This window comes from Syngnathus scovelli, chromosome 6 (assembly GCF_024217435.2).
Source record: "Syngnathus scovelli strain Florida chromosome 6, RoL_Ssco_1.2, whole genome shotgun sequence".
NCBI classification, from domain to species: Eukaryota; Metazoa; Chordata; class Actinopteri; order Syngnathiformes; family Syngnathidae; genus Syngnathus; species Syngnathus scovelli.
The window spans coordinates 9,321,800-9,346,445 of record NC_090852.1 but is presented as its reverse complement, the minus strand read 5'-3'; the positions used below and the strand labels follow the sequence as shown (position 1 = coordinate 9,346,445).

Below are 24,646 nucleotides of genomic sequence, written 5' to 3'. Positions count from 1 at the left end.
GTACCTAATAACAGGCCACTTTATAAGGGAAATATCATGGTCAAAGGTCACAGGTGTCAAGCTCTAGTCCTCGGGACCGCATATCAACATGTTTTCCAAGATTCCCTCGTTAAGTGCACCTGCGTGAAAAGATTTAGCTCATGCAGACCGTGAAAATGAACAAAATCTTTTCACGCAGGTGTGTTTAACGAGGATAACTTGGAAAACATATCGGAACGCGGCCCCTCGAGGACTGGAGGTCGACACCCCTGGTTTAAGTGAAAAGTGCCACACCCTCCCTCACCCCCACTTTCTGATTGGCTGGTTGATCTGTGACATCACTCGGACACTCCATTAGGTACACCGCCATTTTCAGGTGTACCTAATAAAAGGCCAGTTCATTAGGGAAAAATCCTGGCCAAAGCTGAACTGAAAGTGAAAAGTGCCACACCCGCCCTCAACCCCACTTTCTGATTGGCTGTTTGATCTGTGACGTCACTCGGACGCTCCACTAGGTACACCGCCATTTTCAGGTGTTCTTAATAACAGGCCAATTCATTAGGGAAAAATCATGGTCAAAGCTTAAATGAAAGTGAAAAGTGCTGTCATAATTTCTCTGTGTGCTTGCCCCTCCCCTCCTGTGTGCCCACGATCGGTGTGAACACTCTCACTTGCCTCTCGTTAGCTGTCGTGTATTTAAATCCTGTCTGCCCCTCACTCCCTGTCGGATTATTTGTTGTCGCTCGTTTCTTGTCTCATGTCTCTGTTAGTTCGGTTTTTGTTTGCCAGCCCTGTCAGTCCGTTCCGTTGACATTTGTTAGGCCCTTATGTTAGTTTGCCGGTTCTGTTGGCTTGTTCCCCATGTCCTCCCTTCAACTACCTTTTCCCTTCAATAAACCCTGGTCCAAGCTGCATTTGGTCGCCCTGCTCCACTCCGATCCATGACACACAAATTGTAGGACAAATGGGCTAACCACTTGGTCACAACACTGCCCGCACTCTACAGTATAAATGTAAATCACGTGTGTAGAGTAAAAATGTCATTTAAAAAATTCATTAAAAAAAGGTGGAGACCTGGTATGAAAAAGATAAATTTATTTAATGTATTTAATGACATGTTAAAACAGAAAAGGTCAAGGGAGGGTCCAGTTGAGGGAGAGCAGCAAGATGACGGAGCTTCCACATGGAGAATGCTCTCGTTTAACAACAAAGAAGAAAGAAGACTGACCACAAGAGGACTTACGGACAAATAGATTAAAGGAGGAAAAAACAAACAATGCAACCAGGCGGAGGAGGGAGGAGAAACAAGAGAATTCAACTTGCTTTTACCTACAAAAACACTGTTTAGCCACAAGTTTGACAACTGTCTGTCTGTTGTAGAAAGTCATTTGACAAACAATAATAAAGATCATCTCCATGTAATAAGAATAGCATCCTGGTCACTGAGGAGGGATGGCAGAGATAAGCAGGCCAATTAGTTCATCTCTATCCAATAGACTGAAGAAATCCAACAAAGAAAACTTGAACTGAAATGCTGTGCCCCCCTCCAAACACACAAGAGTGACCTTATTGTCTCTCTGTCCCATCCACACACAGGCAAACACACTTATTGGGTGAACCATTGAGATCATTTTTGGGCTGGAAAAAATCCCTCCGTGTGTCATCACACAGATGAGAAGTGAGTGTTGTAACATCGGTAAAGAACTCAGGTGATTAAAGGCGTGTCTTTCACAGTCGTCAGGAATCTGTGTGAGGGAGACTGGCTGGAGGATGTCCCGTGCTACGGAGCTTGGGAGCCCTCGACAGAACCGGGAGCTACAACTTGGTAGCACGTCCCCGATGACAACAGGTGCGCGAGGGACAGGGTGGGCCTGTACCTATGAGACTAGATAGATTGCCAACTGTCTAGCGTGGAGCCGGTGGCCCGTTTTAACAGGTAGTGTGTGTGGGGGGGTAGAATGATAGAGGTGAGCGGCTGGGGGGGTCAGGAGGGGGCACACTAAAACAAGAACAGAGAAGATGCTGAACGACAACAAATGTGTGACTCTCACATGTACGTTTGTTTTGCGTGTTTATAAGGCTACGGCCATCTCGACGACAGTTCTTCCCTCATGTTCATCCACCCGCCTCGGGTTCCTCACAGCTGCCCGACAAGACAGTCCAATTCCACATCCAAAGTGTCTTCAAGGAGTCTGGCGGAGATGAAGTCGAGCTGATTCAACCCATTCAAAATGGCCGACAAACCCATCCGGAAAGTGGTTGTCTCACACACACATACACACACATGCGCGCAAACGCCCCTCCCCCCCTTGGCTTATCCAGTGAGTTCTTAGCACATGGAGATGGTCACATTGATGCCTAGGTTGCCGTTTTCGGCGAAGAGCTGCGCGATGGACGTGTCGAACACCAGACAGTCGCTGTTCATAATGGCGGTGGCGATGCCCTCGTGGATGGAGCGTGGCGTGGCCTCCCAGGTCAGGCGGCGCCGGTGGCCATTGAGCTCCAACCGATACGCAAAGTTCTCCGCTTGTTTGCGAGTCCCAATGAGTTGCACGATGGCAAAGAATTGTTGGTGGCCGTCATATTTCTCCTGCTTCTCCAGCACCAACATGAAGTGGAAGCCGAAGCACGACTGCATCATCACCCAGTCCACTGCGCCGGGAAGGTTGATGTCTGTGGCCAAGAACACAATGTCCTCCCCCTGGAAGAGACCACAGGTACATCAGTATCCAATTGAAAAGAGGTTGAAAATGTCCCTTTGAACCCAACGTGATAAATACAGGATGACATTTTTTCCCGGATTCTCGCAGCTGATTTTGAAGACAAGCTTGTTTTAAGCCTTCAGTCCTAGTTTAGAAATCAATAGCAAGCTTTTATTATTCCACAAGCATAAGCCGAACAAAGTGAAAAAGAAAATACTTTTTACTGGAGATCTAGGTGTATTTTTGGGCCGTAAAAGTACTTTTGTTTTGTAAATTTAGCATGGAACCATTTTTGCACAAAAATAACAACCATATAGTGGATCAGCCACTACTATGAAAAAATGGACGAAAGTGCCACCCTGTGGACACTCTGTAAAGCAAATGCTGACCTGCAGTGTGGTAATGGACTTGTGCTGGTGCATCAAGTGAGGCATGACGGCATCCAGGGAGCCCTGCCACTTGCAGGAGGCGCCGGGGCAGGGGCACGAGTACGGTCGGAACTCGCAAAGCTCTTCGTGCTCCGTCTTGTCGGTGTGCGGCAGCGTGACTTCGCAGCCTGACGAGGCGTATTTGCATGGGAAGAGTACCGAGTTGGCCACCTTCTCCATAGCCAGGTTCCTGATGGAGCCCAGCGGCCCTCGACAGGTCGGGCAGCAGGTTAGCTTGGGCCGACAATTGGAGCATACCTGAGGAAGGACACAAAGATAAATTGAAGGAGGGGCAGAAGTTTTGAACTCTTAAGCAAAATTTGAAAGCTCCATCCAGGAAGTACTTGTGAGCCCAATGATGAACACTTCTTGACTGACACTGGCCATCAAACAGGACTCTCCATCCTCTGCTTTGTGTAACATGTGTAATCATGTAAAGAAAAATGTTTTATAGTTGCGCCAACAACATCACTGTGATTTTTTTTTCATATCTCTCTGACAGGCCAACAGGAAGTATTGAAATTTCTTATTTTTCCACTTGTTGGTTATCAAAAACAGCATTTTGGAGAACCATCAGAGAGTAGTGATTGATTGTTGCAGCGGCTAATTTCCTGTTGCCTGACAATATTTGGATTTGGTTTCCTTGCCCTAATCACAAACGGCATGGCGCAATTTTTTGTATAATGTTTTTAAGATAGAACAGTATATTCTTGTCTGATTGGTCATTGGACAGCAATATTTTGAGGGGCTGTCAAGCCCCAAACTTTAAAAGCATAGAGAAGTACAATATATGTTATGCAAGGCATCAAAAAGCTTAAGACTTCATTTGTGGTCATCTCTAAGCTATTTTGTGATTAAAAAAAAAAAAGAAAGAAAGAGTGATATAGTTGGTCAATTGGGCCATAAACCAGCTGAAGCTCGATTTTACGCTCTTTGACGCAGTTTGGTCACGGACCTCAATTTTTTTTGTTATAAATACATTTTCAAGTAGTATTTAAAGTAGCTAATTTAAAGGCATGTGATAAGAAATAGTCAGGCTGTTGACCTATAATACTGCATTATTACAGTGTTACGGATAGCTAGGACAGTATATGATTGGAAAAGGGAGGAAGTTCGCCGGAGCATCTCATCCACATAGGCACTCAAGTCCAAGTGCTTGGCCGGCTGGACACAGTAGTCGAATAAGTGGCTGCTTAATTCTCTCATCCATCCAATTCGCGCTTTCGCTGTACTAAAACAAGAGTCTTGGTATGCAATATGCACATTTTGTGATGTAATGAACACATACCAGGTGTCCCGACTGGCACTGAAGGATGGGGGGCAGGACATAGTCAAAGCACACGGGGCACTCAAACAGGCTGGCTAGGTCACTGTTGGAGGCGGTGGTCCCCGACAGGGTGGGCACGCGCTGGGAGGCAGGGCACTTGGATGTTCCTGTGGGGAGCGCGGTGGCAGTCTGGCGACTCATTTCTGATCAAAACACAAATAGAGGAAGGAGGACTATTTTCGTCATGACATTGCCAGTGTTTTCATGTCTTCCTAACCCCAAATCAGCTTTTAATCTAAGGTCAAAACTACCTGAAATTCAAAGCAAACCATTTGTGAATGCATAAAAAGCCCCCCCGACCCCCACTGCGCTTTGTTTGCAATTGCCTTGTACAGGTCATGGGTGTGTAGACTTTATATGCACTTTGATTTTGCATCTAGGTGGCATCGAGATAGTCCAAGGCCAGGGTCACAATCAGTTAACATAACCATGTCAAGGCAGGTCCTTGCAGGGTAGGCAATGACTCAGTTGCCTAATTCATTTTAAGGACAACGCCATGACCACATCAAGGAGAAGCGTGACACAGAGGACAAAGTCATATCTTGATTTGGATCCATGCAGAACTCTTAGTAAGTGGTGTATTTAACATTTAGAAAGGCTGCCGAGGGGCACGACAATCCTAGTCGGTAAGCCACGGAGATTAAATGACAATTTAGCTGGCCATATGGAGTGAGCAGCATGCAGCTTGATAAGTAGCGACATGGCATGCTTGTCAGAGTTAGACACTATTGTTTGCAGAGGAGGCATGCAAGGGTGCTTTGAAGCAGGATAGGCCGGACTCACCTTCGTCCATAAGATTTCCAAATAGGGCTTTCGTCTTCTCTTGAAATGTGGGGACCTTTGCAAAGAGAAAAATGGGGAGGGGGAGAAAAAAAATCCCAGTTAGTCTACTGTAATGATTGACACAACACACTAAATTAATTGGTTACAAAATGTGTTGAATGAGCGGCACCGCACAGATTTGACTTTCCTGTCTCTGACAATCAAGGAGATGATGCAATGTTTGGGCAATTTGGACCACTTTTATTCAAAACAACATATGAAAAACACTAAGACTTAACATAAAAGTAAATAGTCTTGTAAAATTTCAACTGATTAGCACAATAAATAACAAAATAAGTATCCATGAATTACTTTGTCTCAACCTGTTTGATATGGTCATTAGTGCATTCTTTAGTCCAAATTAGACATTACAGCATCCAAAATGGACTGCTGCTTCTAACAAGAGATGGAATAATTTGATGCCCACACATCAAATCAATGGACTCATCTCCATGTTGGCTGCACCCCCTTTTGGGACTTCAAACTGACCAACTGGCCAATTCTCTAAGTGACACCTAAATCAATAGGCATTGAAACGGGAATTGCTGCTTTCATGACCAGTTAAAACAGTATTTCTTTTCCGCTGGCTACAAAATGAAGCCAAAAAAGAAGAAGAAGAAAAAAAAAAAAAGAGAGCCTTATTCAAGGACACCTTGCCATTTTTTTTTTGTCTACAGCCTGATTTGAACCATCGCCCTTCATAGTCCAAATGACAAAGTGCAAAAGGTGGCAGCGTCACACGACAAGGCCCATTTCCCTTTGGGCTTTTCATCATTGCTCACCTACTCCATGGCGACTCTTCGCTGATGGTGACAATTGCTACAGTCGCCCTAAACACACCTGGATCATATTTCACTCATGTGGGCCGCCCAATGCTTGAGGGTATGTTGAAGCTGCACTGTTGCAGATAATACCACAGATGGCTTTCTGCTGCACACCATTCTGCAAATGAATCCATTAAGTCTGTCAATATGCGATCCATGGTGACGGGCTTGTTTTCAAACACAGGTCTTTATGATTTCCAAGCATGCATGTGTCATAAGATAAGCGCCGTTATATCGCTATAACAAAAAAAAAATAAGCAAACCCCAAAAATGCCGATTTGAAGAACGATTGCAAAACACAAATTTGGCCGCATGCTGTTCCGGAAGGAAATTAGGGTTGTAGAGGAGGGAAATTCCCAAACTCTCGCATGCTCTCTGGCCGGCTCCTGGAGTGCAGTTGGTGTCACTGCAGGGTGTGGAGCTCAGACGGTGTCCAATGTCAGCATAAACAGTCATGATCACACTCACTTATGTCCGCCCCGCCCCCTTCTCTTTCCATATATTAGCCAAACTAAGAACTCCATTTCTATTTTCTTCATGCACCTACTCATGTCAGGAGCTATGTTTTCAGCAATACAACTCTTCATTTTGGAGCCACATCCTCTCTCTCTTTCTTTCCCTATGCTCCCCCCCACCTCCACCATCTCTCTTCTGAGCAAAGGGCTCGGATTTCAGTCTTGTCTGTCCGCGGGCTCTACCACCAGCTGTGCTCTCTGACGCCCTTCCTTATTTTCTTTTCACAAAGTACCGCTTATTGCAAACGGCCTGAACACATGGCCTCCAAATTTTGAAGACAGCATCACCATCAAAAACTAATTCCAGCTCAAATGTGTGCGTGTGTGTGTGAAGCGTACTTTTCAGATTATTAAGCGCTCCAGAGTATAAATTGTATTTTAGGGGAGAATGGATCATTGGATCGGGGCGATCCGGCCATTTCTTTGCCCAATTGAGGTTCAATCGGCATCACCTCACAGGCACGCGTCGGAGCTGACACAAATCAAGCAAGCATCATGGGCACAAAGCGTTTGTCAAGCAGCAACAATTGCATTTCATTAAGACACTTTCAGCCATGAGCTTGATCCAATTTACAGGGAAAAGATAAATGGAGGACTGGAGAAGACGGAGAACAAAGCCTGGCCATCAATAGGGCACAAGAGGTCATTAAATAGGCTCTGGTGGGACATCTGAGTACGTAGCGCGCAAACACGTGCAATTGATCATTCATTCACAACTGATTGAAGTGCATTGACATCATTGACAGGATTTTCCCAACACATGTGCCAGACTTTCCCTCGCTCAGTACGCGACAACTCTGATGAGGTTTGCCACAAGCGTGTTATCGGTTAAACCAAACAGGAACGCCATCGTGGATGGAATGCACTGCCCTGGACACATTTAGGCAATGTATTGATTGACTCAGAAAGTCTGTATTCCTTACAAGCAGAACCTGTGTGATGTGATTAATAATAGTCATTTTGTGAAGACAATCATGTTGATGATTTCCAACTATACTTACAAAATAGATAAATATCAAAATGCAATTTTTTCCCCCCATAAATCAATGCTAGTGTACATTTTAAAATTGTCACCCGTACAACATTTCTCGAAAAATAATACAACGGGGTTTTTATTTTTACAGTGTGTATAATAGACAGGCGTCAGCAAATGTACTGTGCGCGACATGGCAGCAAAAAAATCCCACTAAGAAACAGAGACCAGGAGAAGAATTATTTCGCATTGTTTACTTATGACAAGACGCTCAGTAATAAGGAGCTTCTCTAAGTCGCCTGTTGATCCATTTCAAAAGTAGTACACCACAAACAAGAAGTCCCTGTTGGCCTCCTCGATTCCAGCTTTCTAGTCGTGTGTCTCCAAGCGCTGCCTTTATTGATGTAAGAGAAGTCTCCCGCCACAACCGAGGCCATCCTCTTTCGTGGTGGAAAAAAAAACCTCGACGACTGCAGGTCGAGCCAAGCATGCCTGCTGTAAATAGTACATACTGTACTTCTGTACTGTACTGTGCAGTAGAAATGGGGCAATAAAGTTGCGGCTGTTCACAGTACACACAACCCATTAGTGTTTTTAGTCATCTTTACAATGCCTTGTGAAAAAGGCTTCATTTGAACAACACTGTCATCTTTACATGAAAGTAAAAATCAACAAAAAATGTGGTCCTCAATTCACAACATCCTAACATTGAGGCAACAAAAGGAGAAAAGAATACGTGCAGCATAAAAACACATGTAAAAAGTATCCATTTCATTTCTATGGAGTTGAGTCCTTTTAAGTATTTTTTATCCAACTATTTACTGAATTATAACCGTGAGGTTACAAATGGCACTCAATGCTGTTATTACTGTTTACATGCATTTCATTGCTTTATATGCTTATGTCATCACATCATGTGAAAAAAAAAGTTTCTCACAGCTTCTCCATTTGATTAGTTTACATTTGCAGATGAGAGCTATTTTTCATACAAACATTTACTTCAAGGTTTACACAAGAACACTTGCAGTCATCATTTTTCCCCTCCATATAATTAACTGTAATTCTATCTTTTACAACAATGTTCGTATAGACTAAGGCATATTCCAACAGATGTACAATAGGATCACATTTGCAAGGTAAACCACTAACTACTAAGCTGATTATCATATTTGATGCACAACACTAATACCACAAGCAAAAGAAAACATTATTTGACAGTTATTATGAACCTGATCCCTAATTAACTCATTCAGTGTCAATGACACGTTTGTCTTTTTAAGAATGCAAAATGTTTTGGGACAAGGTAGCATAGAAGAGGGTCTGAAAATGGTTGGCAGTTTAATTGCAAACAGCCACATTATCAACAACCCCATGTTGCCTTAAAAGCAGACATTGCACAGTATAGCAAGGGGAAAAAAACACTGCGAGGAGTGTTAGGGCACCACTGTTGATGCTTGACTCATTGAGTGTTATAGCAACGGGCTACTCAGCTGATCACTAGCATTTAATCGTGAGCCAAGTGAAGAAAGGCTAAAGGTGCAGTGTGAGAGTCTTTATTAAATCAAATGAGAGCAATGACTGGCTAATTTCAGAATTATATAAAAGATTGACGCTCAGGTCGAACTTAAGCCTGGACAACAGTTAGTTGCTCTTAATGTGGCTGATAGGGGGGGAAATAAAGCTTCTCTTACACAGGAGCATTAATCCCCACAAGCACAGACGCTTAATGACAACAAGCGGTCAAGAATGTAGCGCCTGTACTTGTTCACATTACAACCAGGTCTACTTACAGCAGCCGATTAAAAAGATAAGATAATGTTGCAGGACGGAGACGTTTCAATTACATTTTAAGCTCAATGCTGACATTCAAGCCTCCACTTGAAGTCAAGTCACTCACTGCAACCACAATCGAGTCAGTGTTCATCTTTTACGCTCTCGGTGAACCGAAGCAACTCTTTAACTTAGAAAAGAAAGAAAAATATTCACGTTGAGTCAAGCTGAGTCAACTAGAAATGGTATGCTTTCCTTGACAAAACGCCGGCATATTCCTTGCTTGCTTGTGTTACTGAGACACAAGGCCTTGTCGTGACGGAGAGCAGTAGCCTTAGCATACAAGCTCACGAAATCGATCAATTGTTATCTTAGCGAGCCTACTACTAACCCAACAAACGAAAACGTGTCCATTACCTAGAAGCAACGCGCAATATTCGTCTGAACGCGACAATTAAAGGGTCATTTAAAAAGTGAAGCCTGCAAACAAGTTAGCATCACGGCTGGCTAATGTTAGCCTAATCGAAAGGAAGCTAACGCTGTTGTTTTGACCACAGCACACTCGCTCCCCCCGAAAAAGAATTATCGTCTCCTCTCGCCATTAATAGCCGCGACCCGTCTTACCTCGGAAGAAATATCCTTGACTTCACCGCCGGTAGAACGACGTACAAGCTGAGAAGGGGTCGACAGCGGCTCAGTGTAGTCCGTGTTTCCTTGGTTAGCTGCGGGGACACACATTCGCAAATGCTCGTGAAGCAGAGGCGAGACGCCAGGCCAGGCGGGCGCTATTACTAGCAACTAGCAGCTGCTCGGGCTCGCGTATGCTTGTTGAAGTTTGCCTCGGGAGCGCGCCTTTCTCTTGCCGTCGGCCCGCAAGCGCAAGCTCTCGCGAAATCAAACTTTACGTAATGCGCCAAGGCGAGTTTTTGTATAGTAAAAAAAAAAAAAAGTTTTTGTTTAGTACCGTTCATGCATATGGCAAATGGATCGTTCTTTAATAAGGATGAAAAAGAAGATTAATTGAAAAAGTGAAAATCTAGATGAAGTCATAAATAGCGGGATAAATCAAAATACAAATCAGAACGATACAACAATTATTATTATTATTATTATTATTATTATTATTATTATTATTATTATTAGTAGTAGTAGTAGTAGTAGTAGTAGTAGTAGTAGTAGTATAATAAATCACAAAACACCTTCTGGTTTCTAGGGTTGAGACAAAATTTATATTAAGATACCGTATTGTAGATGGTTTTCTTGCAATTCGGCCATTATTACTTGTTGACTTATCAGTGATAGCTTCAGTGAGGGAACCATACTGTGTTACAGTTATCTTGATGAACTCAAATGGCACCTTCATCATCAACACTCAATCTTTTTTTAGCAGTGCACAAAGGAAGAACCATCAATGGGCACTCTTTATACCTTTTGTTTGAAGGTTCAAAATTGACTTTTCTCTTAAAAAATGGGGCAAAAAATATTTAGGGTACTGTTGAAAAGATGCAACAGTGCCGGTAATGAATCAAAATTAAATGATTGTTCTTACACACACATAAAATTGAAAGTAGTGGAAGCAGAAAAGAAAATGTGTGTTGCTTGGGGTTGGTGATTAGGGGGGGTAGGGGTGGGAAGTAGGAAGTTGGTAAATCCAAACCCCCGAGAGTCTTAAGCTACTCTGGCATGCTGGAATTTGACTTTCTGCTTGGAAAGAACAACACGTGTTGTTTAAACCATTCTAATCCTGACAAAGACAATGAAAAGAGTGGTGGAAAGCCACAGACAGAGGTTTTGAACAAGATGCGTGTCGTGAGGATAAGAGGAGGATAGAGAGGCTGAGGTTACCAGAAACAAGCGGGAGAAAGGTGACTGAGAGGCAGCCAACCACTGTTCCCCCTGCCATCAGCAAATTCCACACATAACTCTGCATGGCAGCAGACTCTTGTCCACTTCATTTGGGCTCTCAGTGGCTCCTTCCAGAGGTTTGATGAATTTCTTATGGAGAACATGGTCCAAATTACAGTCAAGGCCCTTGAAGCAAGGAGAGTTGCACTGCAGAGAGTGGAACGCCCATGAAGTCGTTCCGATCGACATCCTTCCATCCATTTTTGATACAGCTTCTCCTGGTCGAGGTTACGGGTGAGCTGTGTCAAGCCCAGTTTGCTTAAAGGGCAGACAAACAAAAATTCACGCTAACATCGGTGCCTGTGTCATGTCAATGATGGAAAAGGAGGAAAATGAGATGCTGACCATAGAATTTAACTTAGAGATTTTAAAAGGAAGTATTGTCAGTAAAATAAATAAATAAATAAATAAATAAATAAATAAATAAATAAATAAATAAATAAATAAAACACAATAATACAAAACAAGAATGCACACTGTAAAGTCTTAGGCTTTAAAGATTCACCTTTTTGTGAGCACACTTAAAACTGCAAATTGCTAGTAACCCAAATTGGGTGAAAAAGCTGGAACTCAGCCAGTACTGGGCGACTTACCAGTATAGCTGTGGTTAGAAATAATATGCATTTTATGACTAACATTTTCTTAGAAAAAGACGCAACCCAGCCATGTTCCTTGGGTGGGCTGTCAACCCTGCGCGGGATATGAATACCTAACACTGTCCCAAGTTAGCAATGTTACCCAGGCAACCTTTCAGCCACCACCAACATTTCCTAAGAATGAGAGACCCTAAGTATTTTTACACATGCTATTAAAAAGGGACATCCATAATATAAGGTTGTGTATGGGCGAAATGCCATAAACGTTGAATTCACGTACCAGGCAATGGAAAGGATTGTGTGTTGTTGTTCAACTGTTCCACTGTTGTCAGGTTGCTAGATTGATACAAATTCAAACAAAATATGTATGTAATAAATGTTTCCATCCGCTGTGCGTTTTCTCTTCCTTTCACTGTTTTGCGACTTCTGCCCCCAAGGTCTTGAGACTTGTCTGTATCTCATTACCTGCTGGCATGTGGTGGTCGGTGCACTTACATAGCTATGGGTATTTATAACCATAACTACGGAGACAAATACAGAAAACCGCAAAGCAAGGGGTAACAGCAGTTTTTGAATTCAGTCAAAGTTAAAAATAGGTGGCGTAGTGATGAGTTTTTGGATTATGGATCTAGCGTGACCACTCCTAATCTGTCTCTATTCAGAACAACAACGAATGACATTAACCTGAAAGTTGTACTACAGGAATTACAACAAACCCTGGACACACGCCAAATGACATCACCGACAATGACAGTACATTAGCGCAACAAGTAATAATTAATACAAAGTGTAAAGTGTTCATTTGAACACCCATAATAGGGTCATAAAGTGAAACTATGAATAATCAAACTCATATTTCATATTCTAGGGCACCCAAAGACCACCAACATTTCATTCCAGTGACAAATACAGTAGAATTCTTTTTCTATTGTCATTGGCATACAATTTTAAACAGTTGCTGAAAATACAAAATATACCACAGCAATAGTTGCATGTCAGTATCGTGATGGAGGACATGTGCTTTGTTTGACAGACTTGTCACAGAAATATTACGCAAATCAAGACTACCACATGCAAAAATTGACAGAAACGTCCACGGAAACTCTCACACACACACACACACACACACACACACACACACACACACACACACACACACACACACACACACACACACACACACACACACACACACACACACACACTGACTATAAACACAGTCAGAGCCAATGATTGATTTACATTGTAGTGTGGTGAATGTCAAAATAAGAGATTGGTTTTAGTCATGCTGTACTAATTTCCATTTGGAAGCCATCTTATTCGTGTATGAAGCCTTTTGTAACTTACATCTGGTGCATGTTTACTTCCACTGAGCATAAACAGCATAAATAGCATTATACTGCTATACCCGCTCGATTCTTGACAATATACTACAAGTGTGGTTGTCGGGGATGGTGGTGTGTGTGTGTTTGTGTGTGTGTGTGTGTGTGTGTGGGGGGGGGGGGCGGCTAAAATGAATTTAATTTTACAATATCTGGGAGAAAAAAAAGGCAGTCGCTACACCAGCTTATCACAAGCAAACACCTGCTTGCTATTATTCTGGCTTGACAGTGAAGTTGAAGGATGCCAAGGATGTAAAGGCTGTCTGACCTTAGAGGGGACTTAATTTCATTTCATTCACCAAGTGAAAAGGTAAAAATACTGAAGCAGTAAATGATTAAATTGTGTGTGAAAAAGTATTCAACCCAAATAAATGTATGAACGTCTCATATTGTATATATAGTATAGGCTACACAACAAACTGATGAATAACTAGTTTTCAAAATCGACAAATAAAAAGTGTTCAAATACTGAAAAAAGAAATATTGAAATCAAATATTTGAAAATACATTATTTTAAAAAAAAATGAATGGTAATAAAAATTGCTAACAATATAGTTTTAAAGTGAAAACAATTTGAAATTGACATGAATTCAATGCACAATTTGTCTTCGCGGGTCACCTAAAATGATGTGGCGGACCGTATCTGCCCCCCGGGCCTTGACTTTGACACCTGTGACATAAACCAATATATTTCCTCGCCTTTAAAGACAATTGCATGAACTTTAAAGCTTGCAAACAATGGAGGTATTCTTTCTCTCTTGCCAGTGAAAATAATTCCACTTGTCTAGAACCTACTTTTTTGTCCATTTCCTTTTCTACAGATTAATGATGTGTATATTTTCTGGTCAAACCGTTCCACACTTTAACCTGTCAAGCTTTTATACCGCTCTACTGACCCCTAGTGTAAGCAAGCGAGATTGCTGCTACTTTCCAACAATGAAGGTATGAAAACGATATACTACGGGACATGTAGGGCAGACGGGAGGAAATGGTATCATCCAATGTTTTCAACAGTTGACAGCATTTGGAATCTTGGTAACATTTCTTTCTTGCTCTGGGTTCCCTTCATTTTGTAAGAACAATGGTCTGTGGATTCAGAGAAGTTGACCAACTTGCTGTAGTCAGAAATCTGGTGGTAATACTCTTTATTGATCCCTCAAGAAAAGTATTATTTACATTCTCCCGTTTGCACGCAATAACGCTCAAGAAATTCAAACTACCATCTCAAAAAGTTGAACGGGTACTTTGTTCATCACGGAACCCTTCAGAGAAGGATAACTGCAGGGTAGTGCAGAAGCTTTCTGTGGACTGTGGCATTTATTTGGATTCTTCACATACATAAAAACCACATGTCCAAAAATATTCAGATTTACAAAAAACAAAAAAACAGACCAATGAAGTCCACAAGAAAAATAGGATACAAAAGAAACTCATTCGGCAATGCTTAGGGTGATGAACAAAACCTGATTTTATACAGACTTGGGTTGGCATATTACACAAATGATGAACATAACATGCATGCAGGGGAAGCTTCTTGTCCACATTCTGCTTGAAGGGTGCAGAAGCACGAGGAGTGAATCAAACCTATGTACATCTTTGCTACAAAGGTAGAGTCAAAAAGTGAACGTACTTCTGTTTTGTGGCTGCAATTTAACTTAATTCAAAAAATGCAAACTACATAACTGAGCCTTGTAGTGTTTTAAAACAAGATGGAGTGACTACAGCAGTAATGGGGCTCCAAAACAACCAACACAGTTAATCTCAGGAACATATTCCTCCCCTCAAAAAGGGTCACCGCTCAATCAAGGTATTTGGAACAACGATTTAAGATTCAGCGCTTGAAATTTTAAAGCTGAAGTTAACGTTAGCAAGCTATGAGGCTTTGAGATTAAAAGGGGAGAAAGTTGACCTTCCAAATATTAAGGGCTGCGAACCAAACCTTAAGAGCAAATGGAAAACAAAATGGTTTATTTCCATTAATTTGAAGGTGCTGTTGTAATGTATGAGGCATTATGTCCAAATATACATTTTGAAGGGGCGCAAATGGGCCCACTATGTATGTTGTTTTATGTTTGGCCAAACTATGCATAGATACAGATGTATGTATGTTGTGCTCAAAACTGCCCGCCTTTAAAATTATAAGTCGTACAGTAAATGTCATTTTGCAGGGAAACCATGAAATAAAATGTGCTGGTTTATTTGTGTAATGGCAGTCATTGGGTAGTACTGATGCATTTGTGGTAGGAAGCCCGTCAGTTCTGGGACCAGTCCTCTAATCTTGATCCATGCTGGTCCCATATTTAAAGAATTTAAAAAGAGAGAGCGTGACAAAGAAGAGAGGCTGAGAGATAGAAAGACAGAAAGTTTGCACAAGCTTTTTTGTTAATAGTTTTGGCCTACATGTTTCCAGCTGAAAACAAAAAAGAAAACAAATGTTCAAATCAGATGAATAAATACGCTTTAGGGTCAATAAAAATGAAACAAAAAACAAAACTAACTCAAGACTGCCCAAGATGAAAGAGAAAATAAAATAAAATATCAAATAAATAGTTGTTATGGGTCCCCTACTATGCATGTATGACAGACGTCTGGTTGTTGAGCCAGTGCATCACCCCAGCAGCAGCCCCGACAGGGCGTTTAAGTCTCTCATGTACGGGTTGTCACTGAGGATGCGGTCGATCTGTTGCTTTTGGTCTGGAAAAATCGCACATAGCTTCCCCCTCAGCTCGGACGTCTCCCCCGGCGAACGCTGAGGGGGGGGTGACGGCGAGGGGGAGGCGGTGCGGCGACGGCCTGGATGGGGCCACTGCGCACTGGGGTGAGGCGGATGGGAAGAGGGGGGCTGGGGAGTGAGGGCGGGGGTCCACGGTGCCGAGTGGAGGGCCTGCACGTAGACCGGATGCTGCTGGTCGGTGGATGGACGCAGGTCCGGGGGTCTAAGAGGGGGAGGGGTGAACGGAAAATACCTGGGCAGACACCATGAAGGAGGGAAAATAAGGGTAAAACAGGGGGCCACATGTGGGGAAAATTGAGAGGGGGCTACGTCACCTTGCATTTATGGAACATGCTAAAATCAAATTAAATATGCTGTAGCTTAAAACAGTATGCATGATGCTATTACGGTGATATCTAAAAAAAAAACATCTGGAAAGAAATACGCAATAACACTTCTTTGCCTTCTGCTGTTACTCTTTTGCGTAATGTGTGGTGTGCCGTGTTAGTCATCCGGCCAACACATATACCTATGACAATTTTGCCATCATTCATGGGGACATTTTAAACATTACATTTTAAAATCGGTTACGATATCCCGAGTAAGGAAGCACACACCTGTTGTTTTTGCAAAGGAAAACATCCAGATGAGGTCCCTTTTTACCCAAAGGGTCATCAGGGATCATGAAATGGTCCTCCACAAAGGTAAATTGCAGTAACCTGCACGAGTTTAAATCAAAGGTTTGAATATTGGAATTTTCGACTGCAGCTGGCACTCAAATAACATTCACTTGCGTGAGATTCGAGCAAATCACCTTTCTTGAATGATCCGGCGCCAAGTGTCTGAAGAGTTGACAAAGTCTCGCAGGTTGTCATTGGTTACAATCACGCCGTCTGTTTTTTCAGCTAAGTGGAGTAGGAATCTAATGCAGAGTGCAAGTCGACAACATTTAACATTTTCTTCATCACCGTGGATAATTTACTAATGGATACAATTCATTCAGATTCACTACTCCTACAGTTTTACGTGTGTCGAGACTTTAAATACATATGCATGCAAGTGTCCTCTTTTCATTGAAAAATTGTTTTAACATGAAGTCAAAAAAATTCTTTACAATGATATGTTCTATGGGCCCTGATAAACCGAATCATGGCAACAAAATCTCCCCATTTTTATCCATCTTAAAGGCTGGCCATTTTGCCTCTCCCTGTCGAATGAAAATAACATCACCAAGGGCTCAGGTAACCAGAAAACATGATTACCTGAGCCCTTCAAAGCTTGTGATGTCATTTAATATGCAATGACTTGACTTCCCCTTTAAATAGATCCAAATCAACTCCAACCAGTTTATGCGTGTTGTTCTATGCACCTGTCGTCATGTGAGGCTATCCTTTGGCCACAGACCTCTCTGGAGGGGGTAAAAGAAAGCAGCCGCAGGTCTTCCAGTTGATTTAAAAAATGTTGTTCTGCAAAAATAAAATCAATACATGAAATCAGAAAATGACAGATAACCATATCAATAAAAAATAGCACACTGGGTCTTGAATCTTTTTGGAAATATATTCTTAGCTAGTCTTTAAATCATCTGAAACCCCCCAAAAGCCTCATTTCATTCATTGCTGTCTATTTAAGGTTGTTGACCCTTCATTCATACATTCTACACATGCCTGTTGTCAATGAATCTCTCTTCTGGCGCCACTGAGGAACAAATACAGTGATCTCTCTGTGGCCCCGTCTCCAAAATGTCTCCACTGCAAGTGCTATCCCTCGACAGGAGAAGAACCGATTTAGGCCGTGACTAGAGATGGGGACAAAAGCAAACAATGTGTGACGATGACAACAAAGAACAAAATGCACATAAGGATCAACTTTAAATAGTGTGTGGCAGCCCTCCATTTTCTATGCATCTTGTCCTCGTGAGGGTCAAGAATGTGACTAACTGCAATGGGGGGGGGGGATTTTGTAACTTAATCTACATCCCATAAATGCAATATTAATCACACTGCCATAACCTTCATCATGCTATGAGGCGGTGCAGTTGCTCCAGATAATACTGCGTTTTGTCCGTGTTGTTAAATGAGCCTATTGGAACGAGGGGCATCATAATACATAGAAAATTCATTATCGCCACGTATTCACTCACGCCATAGCCACATTGCTGCCATCGATGATGATGTGGCGCAGTTCTGGTAGCCCCGGTTCATTCTGTAGCTTCAGTTTATACGGAGTCTTCAATGATTGGTGAAAACGGGCCAGCCCAGTCACAGGGGGCGCCGGTGAGTTGCTTGTGGGGGGATTCCTGGCTCCGCCGCCGTGACAGCCCATGTGGCCGAGGGTCTGGTAGGCAGAGTAGGTAAGAGCCGACTGAGGGAGACAATCACGTGTCTTTTGACTTTACGTTATTTCAAATACACCTACATTGGCAGTGGACGCCACAGAAGTGGTGCTGGCTGTCAGCCACTGGGGTGCACTGCGCAGTGCAGTCACATTCTCAACTTTTACTGATCCACCTAAAGTCCGAGTCCCGCCTCTTGATAGGTGGTCCCTGTGTGAAACGTTCCCACCTCCCCGTGCCAAGTAGTCCATTTTGGATCCGGTCTGGGTGTCTGCGTGCACCATCGTAACCCTTGATGTCCGAGTGTCTGCCGTTTTGCTGTTTGTCGCGACGACATCATCGTCATCGGAAATGGTAATGACCTCATAGTTTCCTGCACTTCCTTGGGCACTGGAGCTCCTCTTGATAGTAATGGCCTGTTTTTGTTCCAGTAAAGAAGTAGCATCAAATATACTATACCATATACCATACCAATTTCAAATATTAAGAGACTGCTCTCGCAAGCCTATGGAAAATTTGGAGTCTTCAATTATTTAGTACACAGCACCGTTGCATTTTTGCCTCTTGGCAAATGTAAGTAGCTAACAGAGCCAACATTATCTGTCTCCCAGAATGGAAAGAGGAGAAAGACTTTCCCTCCATCCGATATTGTGGCTAACTGACCCAAAAGATGGACGTTACCCAAAAGATGGACGTTACCTGTTGAGTGCTGGCTTCACTTCCACTGCACTGCCTCCGGTGGCCAAGTCCATTACTACTGGCTCCATGATGGCTGGGCCTAATATTTTCTTTGGACCTCCCAGACTCCCGCTCGCTCTCCCTCTCGACGGCTAGAGATGTCATCGTCGAGGAGGACGAGGGAAGGTCTGAAGAGCGCTTATTGTTCAGTTTGGTTTCTTTGACTCCTCTTTTTGTTTCCTCCTCACAATTGTTCGTTTCTGACACAATTTTCTCAAGAATGAGGAAGGTGTCTTCCGTTTGTCCGGTATCCTTGATGACACGCTCCACCACATCCTGCTGGTAACCCATGGTTCTGAAGGAGATTTGGTTTAAAAAAAGAGACATTGTACATTAATATGAATTGAAATGAAATGTGATCATTTTTACTCACCTGAAGAAATTGACCAAACAACGGAAATTGGTTTCTGGGCTGACTGCCTCACTCTCTTCAGTGATACCCTCACAAGGGTTCAGCATGATTGGACCAGCAACTGTGTTTGCTTTAGCTGAGGATGAGGAGGAGGAGGAGATTGTGCATGAAGCCGACGCTTTTTTGGATCGATAACCACCACTGGCCCCGTGGCCTTCTCTGTCCCGGTGTCTCTCCCTGTCCCTCGACCTCGACCTCTCCGGAGACTCGTCCCTCCGCTCCAGAGAATACTGCCTCTTAGTGTCCCGAGTTTCACTCTCTGAAGAGCGTCGCTTGTGTGAAGGCCTGGTGCCATTCATCAGGATGGCCTCAGGACCCAAACCGATGCCTCCTCCTGCTGCTTTTCCAGCACTGTCGCCAAAAAGCATCATCCGTGTGCCTCTGTCTTCAAAGCTAGTATCGAGGATGCGATTTGACAGCTCCGTCACGGGGGTGCTACTCTGTGAGCGATCTTGATCCAACTCCACCATGCTTGGATGAAGGTTCTGGTTCAGGAGAGCCTGAGAGACAACACAATATCGGGTTTTAGTTCAGTTTAGTCTTAAATACACAACCTGATCGATGTTTAATATGGGTTTCAAAGTGTCGCCTGTTGGGGAGAGATTGTGATAATCAGACTGTGTCCACGTTTAGTAGTAATGTTCTTCAAAAGGGGTGTGCAAAGAGGACTGCGCCACTCAAGCAAAGGCAGGGTCGAGGGAAAGTATCTTGCTCAAGGGCATCTTAACAATAGTCAAAGCAGAGTAGCATGTCAACTTGGAGACATTTTACATTTTGTCAGCAATCTTTGCACTTGAGCTAGTCCTACCCACTTTTTTTTCTGCTCCTATCCTCTGTGACTTCAAAAACTAAAAGTAAATTTTACATTATGGAAGACAAGCCCCAAATGTCAGTAGCTGAAGTGAGGCCACTGTGACTAGCGTACTGGTGTTTCAGCTAATGACTAAGTATGTAAAAGTTAATTAGAAGACAAGGATTGTCAGCAGTACAGTTCGTATATGATAAGAAGAAAACACAAACCAGTGAGGTTGCATGTGAGCTGGTTGGACTGTGTGCCAATCTGAGTAATTCTTCTTTGAGCGCACTAGGCAGTAGAAGAAGCTCCATGGTGTACTTATCGTCCCGTTCCTCCACAAAGGACTTAAACGCTCGTTTCACTGCCTGCTCTCTGTCACTCAGTAGACTTCGCTTTTCCTGGACAAAACGGACAAGATGGCAGAAATTTGGACTCTAAATAATCTTGCTCATTAAAACCGTTCCGGTCATTTAAAGTGTCGTCATTTTGAATCAACCCCACCTGGAAAAGTGCCACAAACTGTTGAACTCTGCTCTGCGCCATCACCACAGGCTCAGCACGGCCCAGCAAGCGCAGGCGTCCTGGCTCAGGAACCAAAACCTCAGCACTCGTGTCCCGTATGAGTCTGTTCAGGAACAGGCCCCGAGCTCCGGCAAAGATACAGTGCATGTCCACTGGATAGCGTTCTTCTTCCTGCAGCTCTGGGTCACACAGCCCCCTCACATACTCCTGTAAAACATGACCAAACAACATGAACAGCCAAACATTGTGCATTGTTGCGCAATTCCAAACAGTTCCCAGACATTGTGTACGATTAAACAAAGAAAAGGTCTCCAGACTGCCTCTAAATGGTTATGTGGCCCCTAAAATATGACACAGACATGGAAATACAAACGTGCTTGACCAGTGACCAAGTAAAGTATGGTGCGGGACGTTTACGTATTAGGTATTTTTCTTTCTTAACCCTAAAGAGATTCCCCACACGTGTGCACAAACCTCAACAAGAAAATTAACTAGCAGGACTTCTAGTAATGAAATAAAAGTGTTAAAAAAATGTAAATAATTCTGATACACAAAGTACTACATAGTACAATTTTTTTCCATGTGGTATCTAGGTTTAGGCAAAACAACACCTCATAAAAGAGTAGATACCGGAAAAGCCACCCACGTACTCATTCAGGGAATCTCCAGGTACTAGAAATGTCTGAATGAGTCAACTGCTTCTCAGTCGGGTAAGTTTCTTTCAGGTGTGTGGAACATAGAGTGTTTAACAAATTTACCAGTCACAAAAAATAAATAAAGAAAAAGTAGACCACCCACTGTCATGAAGTGCTTAAATGTGGAAACATTGACTGTGTAATTGGAAGGATGCAAACATGAATAAATCTGCTATGAATATTTGGCAGTATTGACATATTCAAATCATCACTTTTCACAACATCCCTAGGATGTTACAATTTCCCATCAATGCTAATTATTCAGCCTGTCAAAAACGTCACTGGCACCGATAAAAATACAAACATACAGAATTAAATCGGGGTAATTTCCGATGGCATAGTTGATGATCTCCAGCACAGTAGTTGGGAATCACTGTTCTACTTTTTTTTTTTATTGGTGGGGCAGCAAAAGTTTAAAGAAACACAAGGATTATATATTAAAGCTAATGACGTAAAAGGGATGGGATCTATATGACAATCATATCAACTAACAGGGAAGTAGTCTGTGTTATTTTGGACTATGAGCGCTAATCCTAAAGGGAGACCTCTCTCTCTCTCACACACACACACACACACACACACACTCACACACACAGAGACACATCAAGACTTGATGTAGAAGTGAACGGATCTTGAACTGGGGCTTAAGAGTACAGCAATAAAGAGCTCACCTTTGCTTTCGAAACGTCGTCAGTGTTTCCTCTGAGCTGTAGCCAAATTTGACGCGCAGCCGTGCTACCGTGGTCTTGTCCAGTGTGGTCCAACAACCCGATAATAGTGAACGTCACTTTGAAAATGTATTCCACTCGAGACTGGGCACATTTCAGCTCGTCTTCCTTATTCTCCAGGACAGTAAACTCATCCACCTTTGGAACGTCTTGCTGCTGCTGCCTCGCGGCCGAGGCGGGGAGCCTGCTGGTCGGCTGCTCGACGCACGCGAGCTCCGTGACTCGCTTCATACCGAGAAGGGGCCGCGTTGTTGACATAGCCTCTCTCGGTGTTAGCGTCGCTTCGGACGAGCACGTCTCAATATTCCAACTTGTCGGGGTTGTTCAGACCTTTTGGCGTCTACATGGTATGCTCGGTATGTCATACACGGCGACACAGCGAGGTTTATAACGTCTAATATAAAGAACACCACGATCGGGCTAGCTAAGAAATCGGAAGCACCGAATGACGTATGCGGAAAGTCCCACTTAATACGTCATCAAAGGCCGACAGTAACTGAAGCCCGTACTTTTTTTTTCAGATCAACCTTTTATTATTTATTTATATATTTTTTTATTTTTATTTTATTTTGCCGACAAAAACAAAATAAGAGATCCCCAATACCAAAAACAACAACAAACAAACCAAAGCACACACAAAAAAACTAACATGAAAAAAAGTCATACATACATACATACATACATACATACATACATACATACATACATACATACATACATACATACATACATACATAAATTAACAAATTAATAAATAAAAACACATTTCAGGGCAACTCCATCATATATACAAAGAATATACAGCCAGAGCAAATATCTTACAGAGACAGCCTTTCAATAAATGAGGTCAGTTTTACAGCATTCTTGATGTTAATAAGCTTTAACGAATTGTCATAGGATCTCAGATCGTTCTTCCAATGCAGAAAGTTTGGTCTTGTCTTAAAGAAGCGGCATTTGTGTATGTATAGTATACTATACAACAGCAACAATTGAGTTGACAAATGTAAACAATTGCGCAAAAGTGGCTTCTGCCATACAGAATAATCTGCTATGGTTGGCGGATTTATTATATTTGTCTGAACAAAATACTGTATGTAGAGTGTGAATATACGGTACTGCGTCAAAGACATGGGCACACATTAGACTGTCATGATTTGCGTGCAGTGCTTTTAATGGGAAATTGCCCCTGCAAATATGGCCGCCATCGGGCACGGCCGTTATCCGGCCCAATCAAAACATCAAAAGCACACGTTACTATTGACGTCAGACTGACGTACTCTTCTATCCGGCCTAGCAAATGTTACAATAATACGTAATAATTGATATTCGACGTCATTAAGAAACGTTGACGTTTATCACCTACTCTCGTAACGAGGGGCAACGATTTACATTAGCAAATAATTACTTCAGCAGGTCTTGAAGCTCTTGTCCGGCGAAATGGTCATTTTATTTATTTATTATTTGTATTTACTAAATTTAACTAATAATCCATTCAAACTTCGGATAGAACGTGCTTGAAGAATGTTAATTTAAAATTTCGACTCTTTACATTTTTTTTTAAATTGCTCTTACAGGCTGAAGTTGAGGAAACGCTCCAGAGAATTGAAGCCAATGGGAGTGTAATGGGTGTGATAGTTGTCAATGCAGATGGTAAACACACACGTGGACCTACACACGCACATGACCAGGGTATGTGTGGTAGGAAATGGACGGATAGATGGATGAATATCGTGTATTTGTTTGAATTCCAAGGTCTTCCAATCCGATCGTCGTTTGAAAGCTCCAAGGCAAGCAAGTATGCGGATATCCTTCGCCGCCTCACCGCCATGGCCAGGAGCACGGTGAGAGACGTGGACCCTCAAGATGATCTCATCGTGATGCGCATGAGCACTAAGAATCAAGAAGTTATGGTTGCGCAAGGTAAAACAGGTGGCAAAAGTACTCACACTTTGTGTTTAAGAATGTGATGTGTTAAAAGACTGGTAAAAGAAGTACTGATTCAATTAGTAAAAGTAAAAATAGTACAAGCTCTGAAATATATGTATGAGCAGTATTCTGCATATGGGGCTTTGTATCCACTGTAAAGGCATTTTTTTGTGTTGCTTTCCTTTGCAGAGAACTCCTATCATCTTATTCTGGTCCAGAGATTAGAGCGATCCCGTGTATGAATGGCAGACTGAACTGGTCACATGGTGGGTTATGTTTGTGACATGCTGAAATTATGTGCAGTGATAAAGAATGAGTGGAGGAGAAAGTCATCTCACGTAGATAGGGATTTTTGTGTCCATATGATCTACGACTGCATCAGTTATTCCTTTCTTTGATCACATATAGCTAAACCAGTGATAGTGGTAGGTAGAATAATGAACTGCTTAAATCGGTACAAAATAAACCAGAGTATCCATCCGCTTTTTGTGCCATTTTTTGTTTGCCGATTGTCTTGTCGTGTTTTTTTATGTATTCTCCATGTCCTAAAATTCACTC

The 24,646-nt window shown here is 42.6% G+C and overlaps 3 protein-coding genes across 4 annotated transcripts; 1 reads left to right on the top strand and 2 right to left on the bottom strand.

The window, feature by feature from the left end:
• Positions 1-1,057: 1,057 nt before the first annotated feature.
• Positions 1,058-10,206, bottom strand: siah1 (siah E3 ubiquitin protein ligase 1). Of its 2 annotated transcripts, XM_068651103.1 has the most exons (6): positions 9,965-10,128; positions 6,041-6,200; positions 5,220-5,274; positions 4,398-4,579; positions 3,071-3,367; positions 1,058-2,680 (listed from the first exon to the last, which is right to left on the bottom strand). In XM_068651103.1, the coding sequence occupies exons 3-6, from the start codon at positions 5,227-5,229 to the stop codon at positions 2,309-2,311; spliced, it is 861 nt and encodes a 286-aa protein (XP_068507204.1). In that variant the 5' UTR covers positions 5,230-5,274; positions 6,041-6,200; positions 9,965-10,128; the 3' UTR covers positions 1,058-2,308. The 2 variants fall into 2 exon arrangements, with proteins under 2 accessions (XP_068507204.1, XP_049578881.1); XM_049722924.2 differs by lacking the exon at positions 6,041-6,200 and having other exon boundaries at positions 9,965-10,206.
• Positions 10,207-14,351: 4,145 nt separating this feature from the next.
• n4bp1 (nedd4 binding protein 1) lies at positions 14,352-22,638 on the bottom strand. The gene is made up of 12 exons (XM_049723845.2): positions 22,106-22,638; positions 20,719-20,946; positions 20,442-20,615; positions 19,383-19,921; positions 18,971-19,304; positions 18,355-18,687; positions 18,080-18,273; positions 17,604-17,734; positions 17,306-17,402; positions 16,751-16,858; positions 16,554-16,655; positions 14,352-16,189 (listed from the first exon to the last, which is right to left on the bottom strand). The coding sequence occupies exons 1-12, from the start codon at positions 22,418-22,420 to the stop codon at positions 15,832-15,834; spliced, it is 2,913 nt and encodes a 970-aa protein (XP_049579802.1). The 5' UTR covers positions 22,421-22,638; the 3' UTR covers positions 14,352-15,831.
• Positions 22,639-23,436: 798 nt separating this feature from the next.
• LOC125971019 (dynein light chain roadblock-type 2-like) lies at positions 23,437-24,571 on the top strand. Its single transcript, XM_049723850.2, has 4 exons — positions 23,437-23,602; positions 23,737-23,812; positions 23,915-24,082; positions 24,278-24,571. The coding sequence occupies exons 1-4, from the start codon at positions 23,600-23,602 to the stop codon at positions 24,328-24,330; spliced, it is 300 nt and encodes a 99-aa protein (XP_049579807.1). The 5' UTR covers positions 23,437-23,599; the 3' UTR covers positions 24,331-24,571.
• The last annotated feature ends 75 nt before the right edge of the window (positions 24,572-24,646 follow it).